General features: G+C 45.9%; 1 protein-coding gene across 1 annotated transcript in view; it reads left to right on the top strand.

Annotated features, from left to right (window-relative positions):
• ALK (ALK receptor tyrosine kinase) overlaps positions 1-18212 on the top strand; it is a gene marked incomplete at both ends in the record, with an annotated part of 331753 nt that extends 313541 nt beyond the window's left edge. Inside the window, 10 exons of the mRNA XM_082048887.1 lie at positions 617-803; positions 3041-3131; positions 4305-4369; positions 5277-5406; positions 11226-11323; positions 12405-12497; positions 14209-14310; positions 15652-15786; positions 16357-16447; positions 17508-18212. Of these exons, the coding sequence (XP_081905013.1) occupies positions 617-803; positions 3041-3131; positions 4305-4369; positions 5277-5406; positions 11226-11323; positions 12405-12497; positions 14209-14310; positions 15652-15786; positions 16357-16447; positions 17508-18212 (1697 nt within the window). The remainder of the gene's footprint in view (positions 1-616; positions 804-3040; positions 3132-4304; positions 4370-5276; positions 5407-11225; positions 11324-12404; positions 12498-14208; positions 14311-15651; positions 15787-16356; positions 16448-17507) is intronic.
• Between the last annotated feature and the right edge of the window lie 259 nt (positions 18213-18471).

The raw sequence follows: 18471 nt of genomic DNA, 5'->3' as shown, positions 1-18471 counted from the left end.
GATGTCTTCCTTCAAAGTGTGATTTCTAATGACATTTCAGAAGTATCAGTGAGGTGATTCAAGAAACATAACACTACCATAAACTGATTTCAAATTTAGTCCAACTTTGTTGTTTAGAAACAGGAAGTATTCTTAAATGAGCTAGTTTAGTGTACAATGTGTTATTCTTGAGGTAACAGTTTAATCTGTCCATTTTGAACAATATGATGCAATAAATCATTTCAGATTTTAGTCACCTCTGTGTCATTTAGGAAAGTTGGTTATACCCCAACTCACTCAAGTTCAGGTCTAGACTCGTACTTGGAAGGTCCAGTTAAGCTACACAGAACAAAACAAAAACCTCAGAACTGTGAAATCAGAGATCTCTGTAACTGAAATTCATTTTACTTCTTCATGAGCAAGCCTGTTTCTTCATAAGATGTGTAAATCGAAGGTTCCTGGATAACTTGAGATTCCATTTTCTATCTGTAATTATTTGATGTACAGAAATATGACAGTGTTACTGTCTGGTTTGATTCACTGAAAACTGGCCACACAGCAAATGCCAGTGACACGTGCTGCTGACCTGTTCCAAAGTCGCTCTGTGTCTCCGGTTTACTGTGTTCTCCATATTTAGTATATCGTCGGAAGCACCAGGAGCTACAAGCCATGCAGATGGAGTTACAGAGCCCGGAATATAAGCTGAGCAAGCTGCGTACCTCCACTATCATGACAGACTACAATCCCAACTACTGCTTTGCAGGAAAGACCACATCGATTAGTGACCTCAAAGAGGTGCCTCGAAAAAACATCTCCCTCATCCGGTAAATTCACCTTTGCCTTCCCCATGTTTCACACCATACACTCACATATGCTGTCTCTCTTACATGGGTGTGAACTCATGTCTTTGTGCACATACAAATTCTCATACACTTCTAGACTCGTGCTCCTTTTTGTGAGAAAAACGTAAATCTGCAGTAGTTAGGCTTGTGAGGAGAGAACTAGACTTTGGCAGTCTCCTTAACCTTTTACAGGTGCAGTGTTAATCTTCTGGGATTATGAGAGGAACTGAAGAGTCATCACCAGTAATTCGGACACACCTTTTGCAGACTGTTCAATGAACGGCCCATTTCCAGTTTTAACTGATGAAATGCTGGGAAGGCTGAGGCTTGTAGGAGGCTTTTTAAAAGTCTTTGATGTCATCTTTGGTAAAGACAATGACTTCCTTAAGTACAATAGCAGGAAAAGCATTGGTTTGAGGCTGCCAGACAGTATTAAAAGGACAGGAATGTAAAGCCAGCAGGATAGTTATGTCTAGATCAGAACTTCTGCAAAGTTTGAAATAGTCTCTTAAGAAGAAAACATGAAAATTCAGAATTCTTACCCACCTTGCTCTCCTCCAGGGTACAGTGCATGCCATTTGTGAATGTGACATTACCCTGGTACTGTGCAGTTTTACTCAAAAAGCCAAGAAGTGGAAGCATGAGAGCTTGGAAGACTAGGGAGCTTACAGTGCTAAAAAAGAAGATGCTCAGAGCAGTCTGTGCAGTCAGCAGTGTTTTTCTGTCTCTTACCTCAGTTCCCCTTACCTGCACATCTTGCTGGTCTACATCTGGAAGTTTCCAGTGTACTGTGTGCTGCTGCTGCCTTTGTCACTTGGGCTCTGAAAGGATTTTTGAAGTATGGCAAGCTGCAGAGAGCACAGGCTACAGCCAGGAATTGATAAATGCGGGGGAAGGTGGGCATTTTGGGAGATGGGTTAGGCATAACTAACTAAGCTGTAGAGATCTGGTTTAGACCCTCAGTTTGTAACAAGTTGGTCAGGCATAGCCAAGAACAGTGTCTCAAGCTGATACCTACCAAATGTTATTAAAAGAAGCAACTGAGTCACAGGCAACGCAAGTCCTCACTGTGGTTTCGCTGCCTAGACTGGTCTTTATCCTGGCAAAACGACAGACAGAGCTTATGCAACAACAGAGCAGGTTGGCCTTAGCGGCGCCAGATTGAACTGTCAGCAGCGCAACAGCCCATTCAAAACCTGTCCACTGATACATCAGAGAACAGAATCAGTGCAGCTCTCAGGCCAGACCCAGCTCTACCAGGAAAGTCCATGTTGTAGAAGAGAGCCTTTTGCCCAGTTCGAGATGCAGGCATGCCTCTTAGAGGCTCAAACCACAACTGCCCGATGTGCAGCCCATGCAGGGTTAAGAAGGACTAAGGATCTGGAATGCAGCCTCATTCTTTGCCAGAGTTCGCTGTGTTGTTACAATATGCCACCTGTGTGGTATAGCTGTTGTTGTAGCAGTTGACTTAAAGTTAAGCGAGTGAACACTGAATAGACAGGTGTGCAATATCTGTATCACAAGGACACAGGATAGGATCTGTTGTGTAATTACTCTTAATTCCTTTTTCTTGTACCCTTATTCAAAATAAAACTGTAAATTTCATAATATGATCAGTCCGAGAAACAAATCTCAGCATGAATTTCCAGAGCTGAGTGCTTTATAAAGCACTATCATCACCATTTACTGGCTTAGGTTCTTACCCAGAATCACAAAATAAATCAGGAAAAGATACTTGGTTAAGAATTCAGGTCCTTTGAGAGCCATTGTGCTTCCTAGTTTCTTGTTCAATGTTTTCTTTAATGATGATGCATAAACATCATGGGAACTCTTAATGTGCTTAGGGTATGGGAACACCAAGGCTTATGACGTACCTTTATTGACCTGTGATGGAGCACCCACCACTAAAGCACTGACACCAAAGCCATAGAAGAGTGCTATCCATTACACACTGCACTGCCAGCAGCTTGATTGCACCGAGGACTGTTCACTTTGGGAGATTGTTTTCCCTACCAATTAAATACATTATAGGTGAAGGAAAGAACACATCAAACTCTGGTCCCCTGTGTAGTGTGAGGAGTGATATCCTCAGTGTCAATATCCACTTCTCCCTGTTTCACTGCAATGAAAATTGTGAGCCCATTCTGTGAGCTGTGACCACAGTGTTATAATGTGTGTTCTCTGTAGTAAAACCTTCTTGTCTTCTCTGGTCTGTCCAGGGGTTTGGGCCACGGAGCCTTTGGTGAGGTATATGAAGGTCAGGTGGCAGGGATCCCCAGCGACCCCACTCCCTTGCAGGTGGCTGTGAAAGTAAGTGACAGTGTATGAGTTATCATGATGGTTTCATGCACCTCTCACCCAAGAGTCCCAATGCATTATAAAAATGAAGATGAATTAAGTGTTACTGAAGGATGTGGCTGGAAAGGTTGCTGCTCTACTGCAAGACTTTAATCCATCATAGTGATGATACAACTTGTAGCATGTGGGCTTGTGAGTCTATTAAAAGGGGTCTGTACGTAGTAAATAGGCAAAGATTTCCCATACAGCTGTAGTAGACAGCAGGTACAAGAAATAAATCCATCCTCTGTCCATCCTCCACATGCTACACCTGGTTTTGTAACCTGTCCAAAGCCTTTGAGTCAGAGGCCAAAAGTCTTCACAGGCCCACGAGGAGCTGGCACATACATCGAAGACCATGCAGGTAGGAGATGTCTGGTTTTCCAGGGATCTCACCACTCCACTACAAGGTGGATATGTACTGGATGTGAAACTAAATCCTACAAGATCCTGGTAGGGTTCTCCAGGCCTTCAGAAGCCCCGCTAGCTTGTTTTTACCTAGAGGTTACATAGCAGCACAGTCGTACTGCTGGTTATAGTTCATAGTCTTGCTGGGAGGTAGCAGGATTGAACTGTCTGAGAGCTCAGGAACTGTGGTTCTCATTCCTCATCCAGCAGAGTCCCATATATTGAGCACCATTCCCTGTATGCTCTGAGCTATTTCCTTTGTTGGGAGGAAGATGACAGTGGCATTAATGGGCCATGTGTTCTCATCTGTATCCCTCAACAGGCTTCACAATCTACTTTAGTAATGGTGTAGCTATTACCTTAGAATGTGGTTTATTTTAGTGAAACAATCATAGAAGCAAAGAACAGTTTGGGTTGAAGGGACCTCCAAAGCTCATCTAGTCCAACCCTGCTGCAACGAGCAGGGACATCTTCAACTAGATCAGGTTGCTCAGACCCCCGTCCAGCCTGGCCTTGAATGTCTCCAGGGATGGGGCATCTACCACCTCTCCGGGCAACCTGGGCCAGTGCTTCACCACCCTGATTGTAAACATTTTTTTTGACATGGAGGATTGCTGCAGACAATGCAGCAATCACAGGGATGACTACAGACAATGTTGGTGCTTTTGATTGTGTCAGGTGTTCTATATCTGTAAGTTTAAATATATTCTCCTTGTCAGCCTGTTCTTTCTTTTCCAGACATTGCCAGAAGTGTGTTCAGAGCAAGATGAGCTGGACTTCCTCATGGAAGCTCTCATTATTAGGTGTGTGTGAATAAGATCAAGCACTTGTGTAGGCTTGCAAAGCCCAGCAATGTAAGGAAAATGATGCTTTGAGAGACTATGTCCATGAAACACATCTACACAGTAATTTTAGCCCATTGCTGTCAGTATTTTACAAAGAGGATAGGCATTACCATCCTTTTGTATTCTTCTTACAAATGAAGACACCAAGGCAACCAAATTATTAAGGGCTGAATTTTCAAGAGACTCCACAGTGGATTTCATTATCCAGATTGAAAATCTTTAGGCCCAGTTTTCAGAATTAATAATAGGGTCCCTTGATTTCTCTTAGAGATCAGAACATGAGATAAAAAGAAACCTTAGTAGTTTTGGTTTGACCACTCAAAACTCACATATGGCATTGACCTAATGCTTCTGTCATATCACATCTCAGTGACTGAGTCCTAGAATCCACAGAAATAGTTTCCCATCATACTGAGGTCTGGAGAAAAATGGAAATACTAGTCTAGACCTTGAGGAATACCCTCTACATAAGCAGATCCCTGTGTCAGCATATTATTTCGGACAACTCTGCCCTGGCTCAGCTTCTGCCCCTTGGACAGTGAAATTAGGAGGAGACTTTTATTTTAGCAGACATTCTTTGCTTCGTGTGACCCCTGAGTCTTGCTGTAGCCCAAAAAGGATGCAGAATACAGGAGGTAGAAAAGCAGCCAAAAGCTGTTACTTCCCCACCTTGATTTCTGCACTACGCAGACGGACAGAGAGTGCAGGGGTAGCACTTTGGCTTGATCCAGCTACCCCGCCTTTGAGATTTGTTACTTATTCTGAAAAAAAAAAAAATCCCCTCAGCAACACATTTTTATTCTTTTCTGTAGTTGTGCTTTTTGGATCAAAGCTGCTCCATAATTGAGTCTCCCTGTCTCCACAGCAAATTCAACCACCAGAATATTGTGCGCTGTATCGGGGTGAGCTTGCAGGCACTGCCCCGTTTCATCCTGCTGGAGCTCATGGCTGGAGGTGACCTGAAATCGTTCCTGAGAGAGACGCGGCCTAGACCGGTAAGAAAAGTGAAAATTGAATTTTATTTAGTAAGCTACTGCCACAAGGCAAGTATGTAACTATAAAAGAGCTGATCATGCAGCTGCTGTTTCCCAGCATTTTAGAGGGTTGGAAAATTTCTGTTGGGAAAAATGCTGCTGGGGTTATGCAGAGGTGCCTCATCCCTGGACTTTGCTAGATAGCATTACAGATACTATCTAAAGAAAGAACACAATTAAAACTAAAAAAAAACCCAAACTTCTACTCTTACCTTCCTTACACCCTCTGGGGGAGGATTGAGGGGAAGCATTAAGCTAGTAATGACAAATCCATTATTTAAATTACTGATCAGGTGCATTTCTGTGGCTAGCTGTCAGTACCAAGTTTGACACGGGCAAGAAGAGAATCAGGCCTGGAGCTGTTGACTTAATAGAAAATATCTTTAGTCCAGAGTTTTAAAGATTTTCCCACTGAAATCAGCATCAGTAGGAAACGAGTCAGTTAGAAATGTATGAGGAATAAATTATGATTTGAAGAGAGGAATGAGTAGTTCAGAAGAATAAAGTTTGCTCTGAGCCCCTGGATCAGGGAAGCACCCAGATGTTGTTGAAGTTTAGCACCATGGCCCAGCTTCATACTTTGCCTCTACATTTCTTTGATACAGGGCAAAATGCTGGATTTTATCAGTACAAGAGAAACACAAATCAAATCTAACACATATAAATAAGAATATTCTCCAAGGCATTTGGAAACAGATGAACTTTGTATTTTTTCCTTGCAATCTGGTTTTCAGACGTATAAAATGGTGTGTTGCCCATGAGCACTGCAGTCTTGGATGGATTGCAGTAAAGTGGCTCCTGCCTGGATAGAAGGCTAAACACCCAGAAAGTTGAGATGTTTGAAATTGGAGCAGTCTTTATAAACAGAGGTTGGCTTTCTGTAGCACCTACAGATGGTTTTGTTAGCTCATACAGTGTGGGCTCCGCTCTCATCCAGTGCAGAGCAGAACGGCATGGGCTGCCCATGAGGTGCTTTGTTCAAAGCTGCCAGGGCAGGCTGTGCTAGATGGATGAAGTGGCAGGTTAAACAGGATGGTGTAGGGCAAGGGCATCCATCACTTTGCAATGGAATCATCTTTTTGGCTCATTAAATTAGAGGGAGAAGCCAGCTCAGAGTCTTGTGAGGAAGCACCAAGAACATTAGTGTTGAACAGCAGGAATTTTTACCTACTTACAGTAAGATGAAGCAGTTGCTTTTGTGGATGGAAAGCCTTTAATCTTCATAGGATGCAGTCATGGGAGCCTTCTGAGCTGAGGGATTTCTTTCTGTCTGTCCCTACCCCAGTCATCAGTTCCTCCTTGCATGCGAGGGCTTCCATTTCTGTTAGCAGTAGCTCAGTGCTACCCCTGTAAAAGCTCATGTCAGAAGAGGTGGACGGTTCACTCCAGGCACAGCATACATTACTTCCTTGCTATTTCTCTTTTTGCTTTTGCTCTCCTTTCCTGCCACTTCTTTCATTGTCTTTCCTGACCTGTATGAGGTTATCTGGGACTGACCATTAACTACTACTACACACTGCTGTTACCAGCACCTTGAAATCTTCCCCTATTTCTGCATTTAACTTTCTCCCAGGACTGAAGCAGACCTGAGACTGAGGCTGCTGTTTTCTGCTCTGTCCCACGCTTGTCACTCTTGGGGAAAGCCTGAGGTTCAAAGGCAGGTGGGCAGTTACAAGCCAGAACTGTTTCAGAAAAATAATTTCCAGTCCCTCTGTAACAGCTGGGTGAATGTGGATGGCCTATGTGCAGACACAGATCCCTGTGTTTCACTTCCACTCCCAAAAGCTTCCTTCCCCTTGCCTTGCCCTGCTTCTGCTGCCATCCCATGCGGTGGATGCCTGGTGAGAATGACAGGGTAATTCATTCTCTGGCTGCTGGGGCAGCTTCTGAGGGGCTAATGGCAGCTGTGAGTGCTGAGAAATCAGCCTCTGGTGCACAAGCTTGACTGCTGGCTCAGAAACTACGAGGCCAGGAGACTGACTCACTGACAGAGGTGAGATGTGTTGGGGGCGTTGTGCTCTGCAAGGTACGGGATGCAGCTGTGGAAATGGATTCATCCTCTGCATGTACTTGAGATGTGACAGAGCCCCTGCACATGAGGCCCGTGGCTCAGTACTGTCGACTCTATCTTTGCATTGCTCTTAGTGAACCGTGAGCTGCTTTGTTCCTGCTATTGCTCATTCAAGGACTGAAGGTAGAAAGCAGGCGTAGCAGACTTGGATATCTAGTTTTCCAGGTCCGTTAATGGAAAGGAAAGACGAGGAACACTGCAGAGTAAACAGGCTTTTGTGAGCTTTGCTTCCAACAGGAACGAACTGAACACACAAGACTGACTGACTGACTCAGTAGCAGAGGTGCACTGCTCACTGTGCAGTAAGCGCCATATGAATTACTGTTGTCATTTTTGCTTGGTTTCTTTTTTTTTTTTTTTTTCCCCAGTTTTGTCTTTTCTATCTGATTTCCTTACTACCTTGTCTTTTGCACCTACTTCTGTTTTCATCCTGATTGCAGAAGATAAAAGACTTATGTGTTCATTCTCTACCTTCATTCCCCAGTTGTTCTCCCCACTCCCGTGCCACTAACCTCAAATTCATTGTCCAGTTTCAGTGAAACTTAATAGAGGTGCCGAAGGCATTCTTATCTCCTAGGGCTCCTGAAAGGAGAAAGCACCATCCTCGAATGACCACTGAGCACAACAGTTGTCTTGTTTGGCTTGCCAGCAAGAACCTGTGTGACTCGGAGCAAGACACCAGCATGCTGCCATGAGTTCATCCACTGAAAAACATGCAAGGGAGCAGAGGGAATGGAGGAGAAGGAGGCAACGCGAGGGAGGGGGGAAGTGTAGATGTTGTAAGGGACATGAAGAGCTTCTGCAGGAGGTGTCAGGAAATGGGATGCAAGTTAATGGGAGATCAGGACACTGCCAGCGCACAGCTTATTGCATGTTATTCGTCTGTGTTTTTCACACAAATAATGAAAGCAATGTTCAGCCAACAAGTGGTAATTCTTCCGGACTCTAAGCAAGAATTGATCATATGTGTAAACCAAATATTCATCCAACATCACTGATACAATACCAGTGACTTTTGGGGAATATTGTCGATTTGTGCCAGCCAAGTCTATTCTGTAAGCTTCAGTCTGAAACTTCTCCATGGGTCAAGGGTTTACAGTCCTGAAAGGCTTCTTTGCCCCGTTTCTAATAAAGTTTCACATCCATTACAGGGTTACCCCTCCTCATCTGGAGAGAGGCATTCTGGTAGATTCAGAGATGCCTGGAATAAGACCCTTCGCTCCTTACCAGTGTTGCAGAATTGTCCATTCTGGGAAGTTTAGTGCTGATCTTTCTCACGCACACAGCACAGCAATCAAAGAACAGCTCTGGAAGATAAATCGTATATGGATAAATGATTCTCCTCCTTTGTGTTGTGCAGCCTGTTGCACAGAGCAGTGATTACGCTGAACAATACACAGAATTTCATTCACCTTTAGCAAGATTCAGCCTCCACCCAGGGAGGTGTCACGCGAGTGCTTCCAGCGTGCCCACTGCTCTGGGCAGTGGTGCATTGCAGCTGCCATTGTCCATTCATCTGGGGAGCAAAAGCTGTAAAGTGAATCCTTTGGTGCCTCAAGGCTGCTCCCCTTGCAAAATGTATCCCAAACCTCCATTTTTCAAACAAATTACATGGCTAAATTGTCCTTGGGTGGGCAGTCACATCTGTTTTAGGACTGTATTTAGCCAAATAAAAGGTGGAAGGAATTCATCCGTGCAGGAGAAGGAAGGGAAAAAAGGGAAAAAGAGAAAAAAATGCTATGCTGTTGAAATCAGACTGTGGCTTCAGCCTACTGACTGCCTTGCTGTATAGCTCAGGTCTGGAATCGATTGCACATAAAGAATTGGGCTTTTTACTCAGTTTTCACTTCAGGTTTCTGACCCTTGCTCGGAAGAGGAAGGAATGGATAGAGATATTCATTTCCCTTTGGTTATGCCCTGAAAGGAAAAAAGAAGGCATCTGCATCCTTTCTTACTGTAGCCATATTGTGTAGCTGGTGAGTCAGTTTAACATGCAGAGATAAAAAAAGATTATTCCCCCCTCCCCACGAAAGTGGGGTGAGAGAAAGGCTTTGTGTTTTCAGGAAATTGTTAGTCTACAAAAAGAAAGGTTTTAGGGGGAGATGCAGTCTGGTGTTTTAAAGAATCAGTTAAGTATATATATGCAATGAACTATACTGTGTAAATAATAAAATATAGGCAGGTGGTACATAGTCACAAACAATTTTGTTTTATGGCACTGCACCAAAAAAAAAAGCAGGCTTTGTTCACATAGAGATGCAGCATTTTTCAATTATTGCATTAGCTGAGTGTTGAGGCCAGTTTTTTCCTAATCTCTTTAAGACTTTTCTTAGGTTTTAGCAGCCAGTATTCACTGTTTAACTACTGGCTGCTGCCTGCTGCAGAGCTTGGACTTATTTCCAGTCCCAGTTAGCAGCGGTTTAGATCAGGTGGGATGGCCAGCACAGCATCATGTCAGTCTGGAGATACGTTTCATCACAACGGATGGGCTGACAGGGCCAGCAGTCCCTGTCACTGGAGAACCCGTGCTGCTTTGTGCATCGGTGGGAGAGACACGTGGGCAGGTGTGCCTTTTGGGCACTGGGCAGCATGGTAGGTGTCATGAGAGAGAGCCAGAGGGTGGGACAGGCTTGTTTGGTCAAGTGACCAAGGCCACAGAGAAACACTTAGCTAGCAAATGGCAGCTGTGGAGTAAGCAGTCACAGAATCATAGAATGTCTTGGTTTGGAAGGGACCCACGAGGACTATCGAGTCCAGCTCCTGTGCCTGCATATGACAACCCCACAGTTCACACCATGTGTCTGAGGGTGTTGTCCAGTCTCTTCTTGAACACTGTCAGGCTTGGGGCTGTGACACCTCCCTGGGGAGCCTGTTCCAGTGCTCCAGCACCCTCTGGGGGAAGAACCTTTTCCTGATGTCCAACCTAAACCTCCCCTGGCACATCTTCCCACCATTCTCTCGGGTCCTGCCTGGTTGTTTGTCACTGCACTGGTAGCAATGATCTCCTCCTCGCCCACAGGACTGGCTGCAGGGATCACTGCTTTACACCCCAGTGCAGAAGCTGATGGTTTTGCTTCAGAGGCCAGCAAACACAAGCTGGTACTCAGCCTGCCCTGCTCACTAAAGCATCTGCTCCTGCTGGCAAGGGCTGTAGCCTTCATCAAAGGGGCAGGGACCAGGAGTTGGCAGCCTTACTCTTCCATAGCCCTTGGCTACACAAACCTGTGTCAGTGCTCTGAGGGCAAGATAAAACCTACACAGATGTGGAGGAGGGAAAGAGCAAATGTGACTCATGCCATTATACCAAATGTCATCCTCATTGTTCAAGGTGACTTTAGAGAAGAGCTAGCAAAATTACAAAGAAACTGAGTGAGGACCAGTTCAGGCTACAGATCTCCTCAAAAATCAGGCCGAAAATTCACAAGTGTTTCCCATGAGAATGGGGAGAAATTCTTACAGGGGCTTCCCAACAGAGCTGGAAAGTCAGATCCAGCTGTTCTGATTCTGTCCTTGGGATTTGCATGACGTCGTGCCTGCACATCCTTCGCATAGTTCATGCATATGAACTCTCTCTTGTGCATTTTTGCAATCCCTTTGTGTATTAACATATGAGCTATGTCACATGTTGGAGAGTTCCCAGCGCTGTACCAGTGATGAATCATGTCATGTTCTTGCTTTTAACCCATGTTTGTCTCTTGTCTTTTGGCAGAATCAGCCCTCCTCCCTTTCCATGCTGGACTTACTCCATGTGGCTCGTGACATCGCTTGTGGGTGTCAGTACCTGGAGGAGAATCACTTCATTCACAGGTAGGTGAACACACCTGTGTCAGCATGGGCATGGCTTACATACAGGCCAGCACAGACTCGTAATGTGCTGCTTGATATGTTTATGTCCTGCTGCACTCTAGTGGCTGGATGCCTTTAAACAAGGTAGATAAAATCAGAATAATAGAAGCAATTAAGAGACAGGCTGCTATAAACCAGGGTGCAGAGGACTGAGGTTTTATCAAAGTCTCAGTGTATGCACTTGTGCAGCCTGTTTTGCTACTCTGCAAATGGAAATACAATCATGTGACAGAAGTCTTCAAAGCTCTCCGCGTCATAAATTTTGCTTAGTGCCTTTCTGCTCATTCTGGAACCCTTTCCTTCTCCCTCTTGAGGAATGGAGGTACAGCCAGAAGTGCAGCACCTTATGACTATCATTACCTGGTCCTGCAGAACAGGGTGTTTGGCAAATGTCCATTATTCTGCCTGGAGCATTATGTAGAGATGAGTAGAGAGAGATTGTAGTTCACTCTTCTGAAAGAGTTACCCACAAGATATGCCACCACATTATTCAGATCTCAAGGTTTACTTCAGCCTAGCAGAGGTGAAGCTGGAGCTTTACCTGCACACACGGATTCAGGCCTGTACCTTCAGTCTTCAGAACACCTGCACATTGTTGTTCATCCTGTCCCTGACAGTACAACACCCATTTGACAATGTTTGAACAAGCATGGTAGTAACAGGTCAGTGGATCATTCCCCAGACAACTTAGTGTTGGTACTGGCACATTGCTGAACTCAGCCCCACTGCTTGCAACTCCTTAGAGACTTAAAAATAGCTCCTGGTGGGAAGGGAGGCTCATGGGGGCCCATCCTTTCAGCTGAAAGTTGTTACATGGAGATTAAAGATGAAATGTTAAAAAGCAAACTTATTCCTGCTTTTGGGCTAGATTGGAATTTGGGACATCCCTAGTTACCCCTAAACACTGACTTACCTGGCTTTTGTGGGCTCTCTGCAGCTCAGGAAAGTAGCTACTATTCTTTGTTTTCTTTTTGGCTTGCAAAATTGTTGAATGATTAAGTGGTTCTTCTCTTTCTCTTGCTTTTCTTCCCTTTCCTTGTAGGGATATTGCTGCCAGGAACTGCCTCCTTACCTGTCGAGGGCCTGGGAGAGTGGCTAAAATTGGAGACTTCGGAATGGCCCGGGATATATACAGGTAGCAGAGCTAAGCCCAGGGTATCTGCAAGTGGCAGCTGGCTGAAATGAATGAGGAGCGGTGTTTGTGCAGGAGAGCAAGCTCTACCCTGCTCTGCATGACGCTAGCAAGGCAGAGTGGAGAGATCCCACCCTGCTGAATCCCAGCTAATGCATTTTTGGTGTTTGTCTTCATGCGTAGTTTAACTGTGCTCTGCAGACTTTTCCCACTCCTGACAGCTTTCTTCTGGGTGATGAAGTCTGATGGTCATGGAGGGCATTTTTCCTCCCTCTTGTACTATGTCCTCAGTTTCTTGTCTTTAGCTTCTCCACACTGAATGGCATTGATGTGCCCTATCGTTTTTGTGGCCCCAAATCATTCTGAGTTTAATCTCTCTCCTTGATACTACCTCTGCCCCTTTGGTTTGATGTCATCAGTAAATCTCCTCAATTTACTGCAGATAAAGAAGGAAGGTGCAGAGGAAGGTCAGGAAAATGTAATCAACCAAACTGGAATTTAGCCAGGACGCAGGGTTAACTACTCTGCTCTTGCAGGAAGTGCCAGGAAATCTTTAATGACCACGAGCACTCAGGGCTGGAGTTTGATACCTCGTCTTCCAGATGCCACCTCCAGAAGGGCAGCACCTTGTCCTGCTGTGCTGAGGAACTGATATTACTCTGACTCAGAAGAAGGAATGCCTTGTTCTCAGTCACCCACACTGTTTATTCCGGTCGCTTGCCTTCTTTTTTACCTGCTTGGGAATTCTCCTGTGCAATTACTAAGCCAGGCCTAGCTCTGCTTATCTTGAGATCTGACAGTATCACAACCTGAGGTGATGCAAACAGAGTGCTACCTGCAAAAGCCCAAGTGTGTCAGAGCCGCTTATTTTTTTTCCTTCCCTCCTCCCTCTCCCTTCACAAAGAGCCCCCGCTCTGCCACACTGTCAGATGGGACTCTGCTGGGACGAAGTAGCATCTGTCACACAATCAGCAGAACCAGCTGCCAAGGTGAACGCTTTGGTGCTGAGTTTTCAAAGATGCCTTTGAAGTTTGCACATGTTTCTGTGTCCAGGTACATCCTTTGGATGCTCTGGCTGTGTAGTTATGAACAGTGATACCACAAGCGGCCTCCTGCAGCTGCCAGTATGGGATGCGAGGCTTGTAGGTTTTGTTTTAAATGACGATGACACTAAAGGACGGATGTACTTCCTGTCTCAGGAGCATGGGAGGTGGTTTGTGTACTCCTGTCCCACCTCTAACAGCAAAGCATCCCCCTCATTAACCCCTGGTTCTCAGGGTTTTGCATTTCACTTGCAGTTCTTAAGACTGGCTACATATGGGACAGACTTTGTTCATTTTTGGTGGGGGTGCTCAAGGTGACCATGTGTGAGGCGAGGTGGAGATCTTGCTGTGGCTGAGAGGTGCAGGAGGATAGCCCTGCCAGCAGCAGAGCACTGTGTGAGTAATTCAGTAGGTGTGTGCACACAGGTAACCATAACTTGGGTTCACCAAATCAGGCCTAAAGCGAGGGACATGAGAGCAGTCATTCCCTGGTCTGCCCATTTCCGCTATTTTTGTGAGAAGGAGCAGATCTCTTCAGCTGTGCCATGCTCTTTTGTCTAAATTGGTCTCTCCTCTGGCTTATAATTTTGATATTTGCAATTATAAAAATTCTAAATTAATGATATTTTCTGAATTCTTGGCTGACTCTCTGCTTTGTTTGTTCTTTGCAGAGCCAGCTACTATCGGAAGGGGGGGTGTGCAATGTTGCCTGTCAAATGGATGCCTCCTGAGGCTTTCATGGAAGGGATATTTACATCAAAAACAGACACATGGTGCGCTTTCTTTCTTTCTTAGTCTCGTCTGTCTGTCTGTGTTGTAACCTCTTTTGTAGAGTGTGAATATTTTGTAAAAAATGCATGTTCTTGTTCATTTCTCCTTTACTAAAAAGACAAGCTAGGTCTTTCAGAGCCACTAATCCTGGAGGAGACAATGGAACAGAAAGATCAGACCTGTGTGAAGGCGGGTGCTGCCAGGGAGGTGAGCAGGCAGGGAAGGGATGTTGAAGCAGATGCAGGTGCTGCTTTGCTGCTACAGGGAGGAACATGTTTTAGTTCCATGCTGAGGAAAGCAGAACGGGAGGCTGCTGTCCATCCTGCCAGTGTGGGAGAAGAGCATCATGTACACTGGCCGATGTTGCCCAGAGAGGTGGTAGATGCACCATCCCTGGAGACACTCAAGGCCAGGCAGGATGGGGATCTGAAGATGTCCCTGCTCATGGCAGGGGGAGTGGACTAGATGAGCTTTGAAGATCCCTTCCAAACCAAACTATTCTGTGATTTTATGTATTGTGGCTTTCATCTTTCTCCTGACCTGCAGCACCACTGTGAGCTCTTGAGTTGCCAGTGGCCACAAGAGGGTGAGGGAGATTTGGGTGAGCAGGAGGCAAGAGCTGGGGAGGTATGCGGAGGGGACGCAGCTCCAGAGCAGGCCCCGGCAGAGGGGTGGAGGTATGAGCTCTCTATGGCTGAGCTGCTACGTATTGTAGCACCAAGCTCAAGAGTTTCCCATTGCTGCACATAGTGCTTTGCAATTTGAATCAGTAAGGGGGTGATTTCCAAGCAGCTGAGCAGATTTGGAGGGGGTCCTGTCCCATTGTCCCCAGGGCTTTGCAAGCCACACCACACAGGCCCAGCACTGTGATATTACCTGGGGAACATCATTGTTGTACTGTGAGCTACAGGTGGGTATTCATTGGTGTGTAATTTCATGCAGAGTAGCTGAATCAAGAGGGAAAGTTTGTTGTAAGTGATCAGGCCACTGCTCCACTCAGTGCTGTCTCCAGCAGGGATTGATGTCTCAGAAAAGCATAACCTGACTTGCTCATTTGTTACATCTAGTTGAACAGTGCTGAGTACAAGGGTAAAGCAACCATATTTACCTACCTAGGCTTCACTCACTTAACAGTCGACTATTAGCATTCATTAAATTACTCGAAGTCCACTGTTACAGCTATGCAGCTTATTTATGTCTGAATCCTGCAGTGGTGATTTCCACAAGCTGCCTGAGAACAGACCACAGAGAGCAATGTTGACGGTGCTGCATCCAGGGGCGTTGCCCCTCAGTGATGGTCATTCCTGTATCCTTCACTTTGTTTCCTTCTCCTCTGTGTTCAGGTCCTTTGGCGTACTGCTGTGGGAGATATTCTCTTTGGGATACATGCCCTACCCTAGCAAAAGCAACCAGGAGGTTCTGGAGTTTGTAACCAATGGAGGAAGGATGGATCCACCTAAAAACTGCCCTGGCCCTGTGTATGAGATTTTAACTTCAATATATTCATACAAAAAAGGTTATGTTTGAATGCTGTTCTCTAGTCAGAAGTTAATAACTTCTAAGATTGATCTTATCTTGACTGATCTACCTTATTGAATTTAAGTGCCAGTGACTTCTCTGCTAGTTAATTTTTCTGTGTGCTTTGGAGAAGAATTCAGGGCCCCTTTGAGATCTACTGGCTACTGCTTTTTCAGTCAAAGATGGTGCCTATTTCTATGTCTTAGGTTAGCCCTGAAACCACTAATATATGAGGTTCTTCACAGGTAGGGAAAACTGGTCTCCATTACCTGTAGCCTTGCCTATCTCTAGTGAATTGCCTAAGGGATTTCAGGTGGATGGGTTATTTCTCTGATGTGCTGTGGATGTCACCCCACTGGTGGCCACATTCCCATGGTTACCATCACCTCAGTTGTCGACTCTGGGGAAGGCAGAGCACTTGTATTTATTAAAGTCAGAGTGGTGATGTGTGGTTTCTAGGCTGCAGCAAGTTGCTGTTCTGTACCAACAGGATCTGCTATTTATGAGCATCTCCCATTCTGCTCTTCCAGTTACCGCATTATGACCCAGTGTTGGCAGCACCAGCCGGAAGATCGGCCAAATTTTGCCATAATACTGGAGAGGATTGAGTACTGCACTCAGGTATCAGTGTTCATTTGTCTCGACTGAGAGGGGTGGGGAGGGTTCCTGTTGAGGAGCAGTTTAGGTGAGCCAGAACATGCGATGAGCAGGCAGTGCTGCATTTCTGCAGTCGGCCTGGGACCATTACTGTGTCAGGCTGGGACCAGTGGCTGGGGTATTTACCCCATCAGGAGGCTGATCCTTCTTGTCTTTTACTGCCAAAAGGCATGAACTTAGCTTTACAAAGAGTAGACCTGTAGTTCTGCTCCTAAAGGCACAGATTCTAACAAGCAAAAGAGCTAAGACAGGCCAGCACCCATACATGTCTCCCATGTGGTCAGCACTGAGCAGAAGTGGTCCTGGCTTAGAGCACCTTTTCCAGGTGGCTTCTGCAGCTGCACACATTTTTCTAAATCTGGCCTCCGTCAGTTTGCTTTCCCTCTCTGGTCGGGAGGCTTGGTCTGGTTTTCGTGTGTGTTTGGATCCTGGGATGGGGAGGCATTGTTTTCTGCTATCTATAGCTTGCCATGTTATCTACAATAATTAAAGGTTGCTCAGATCACCACTTTTTCTCTCAGTTTAATTTTCAAAACTGCTTAAATAGCTCAGGACCGCAGTCCCTATGGATTCAGGATTCAAGGGTTCTGCCAGTATTGCCTTCTCTCTGCATTCCCATTCCTCCCTTGTTGTGTGGAAGCAATACTTTCATGGCTGAAACTTTCTCATATTATCTGAGAATGTTATGAACTTTGAGACGATATAGATTCCAAAACAACATTCCCACAGGAAATTTGGCTGGACATAAAAAATGTTTTTCATTGGCTTTGTGCCTCTGCTGTTCTGTGATGAGTTTTAGGGTTGCTTTTTTTTGAAGAGTTCAATTTTAAGGGTATCCTATTGCATCTCGTGGCTAACTGTATTTTGTCAGCATCCTCTAGCCATGGAATATGGGCTGTGGGTGGTGGGAAAGATGCTCTGTGATCATAGCATGACAGCTGTCAGGCGTGTCAGGTTTATTATCAAGTCTGAGTATGCGTGACGGCAGCAGGCTTTGAGAAATCCTCATTGTTCTCTCCGGCAGGATCCAGACGTCATCAACACTGCTTTGCCAGTAGAATACGGCCCATCAGCTGAGGAGGAAGAGAAGGTAGCGATGCGCCCTGACGATCCAGAAGGAATTCCTCCTCTCTTGGTCTCCACACACCAAGATAGAAAGGATGACAAGCAAACTCTGCCGTCTCCACCACCCCTGCCATCAGCCACTGCTGCTGGAAAAGCTCTAGGCAAAGCGGGAGCCTTGGAACCGCCAGTCCCGGGGAAGGTGCCGTCATCCTCAGTGGGGGGACATATCAACATGGCCTATGCCCAGTCCAATCCTCCTTCTGAGCTGCACAAAAGCCGGAGCTCCAGAAACAAGCCCACCAACCTCTGGAATCCAACCTACGGTTCCTGGTTTGCGGAGAAGCAGGCCAGCAAGAACAGTTCTCTGCTGGAGAAGGAGATGCCCGAGAGGGAGAATTTGGGACAGGAAGGAAACTGTACTGTGGGGCCCAACATTGTGACTGGCCGGCTGCCCGGGTCCTCCCTGCTGTTGGAGCCATCTTCCCTAACAGCAAGCGTTAAAGAAGTGCCTCTCTTTAGGCTCCGCCACTTCCCCTGTGGGAACGTCAACTATGGGTACCAACAGCAGGGCTTACCCTTGGAAGCCTCCACGCCACCTTGCACGAGCAGTTACGAGGACCCCGTCCTTAGAAACAAGAGCCACATAACCCAGCAGGGGCCGTGAGAGCCCTCTACCCTCTTGACTTTTCCCCCTGTGGCCCCTGAGCCTTGAAGAGATGTCCTGTTACCCAACACACCACGAGCAAGGGATCCGGCTGCACCACCTTCCATTTTGTGCCAGCTTGCTCTGAAAGTGCCACCCTCGAAGCTGTAATTTCAACTGACCTGAGAAGCTTCAAATCACCAGAGTAAAAGAACCAAGGGGGAGGGAGGATACAGGAAAGAGATGTTATCTGCAAGGCCCGGCTGCTGTTGCATCAACT

This window comes from Streptopelia decaocto, assembly GCF_964273445.1.
Source record: "Streptopelia decaocto genome assembly, chromosome: 3".
Classification (NCBI taxonomy): domain Eukaryota; kingdom Metazoa; phylum Chordata; class Aves; order Columbiformes; family Columbidae; genus Streptopelia; species Streptopelia decaocto.
The sequence above is the reverse complement of the archived record's forward strand: the minus strand, read 5'-3'. Positions and strand labels throughout refer to the sequence as shown.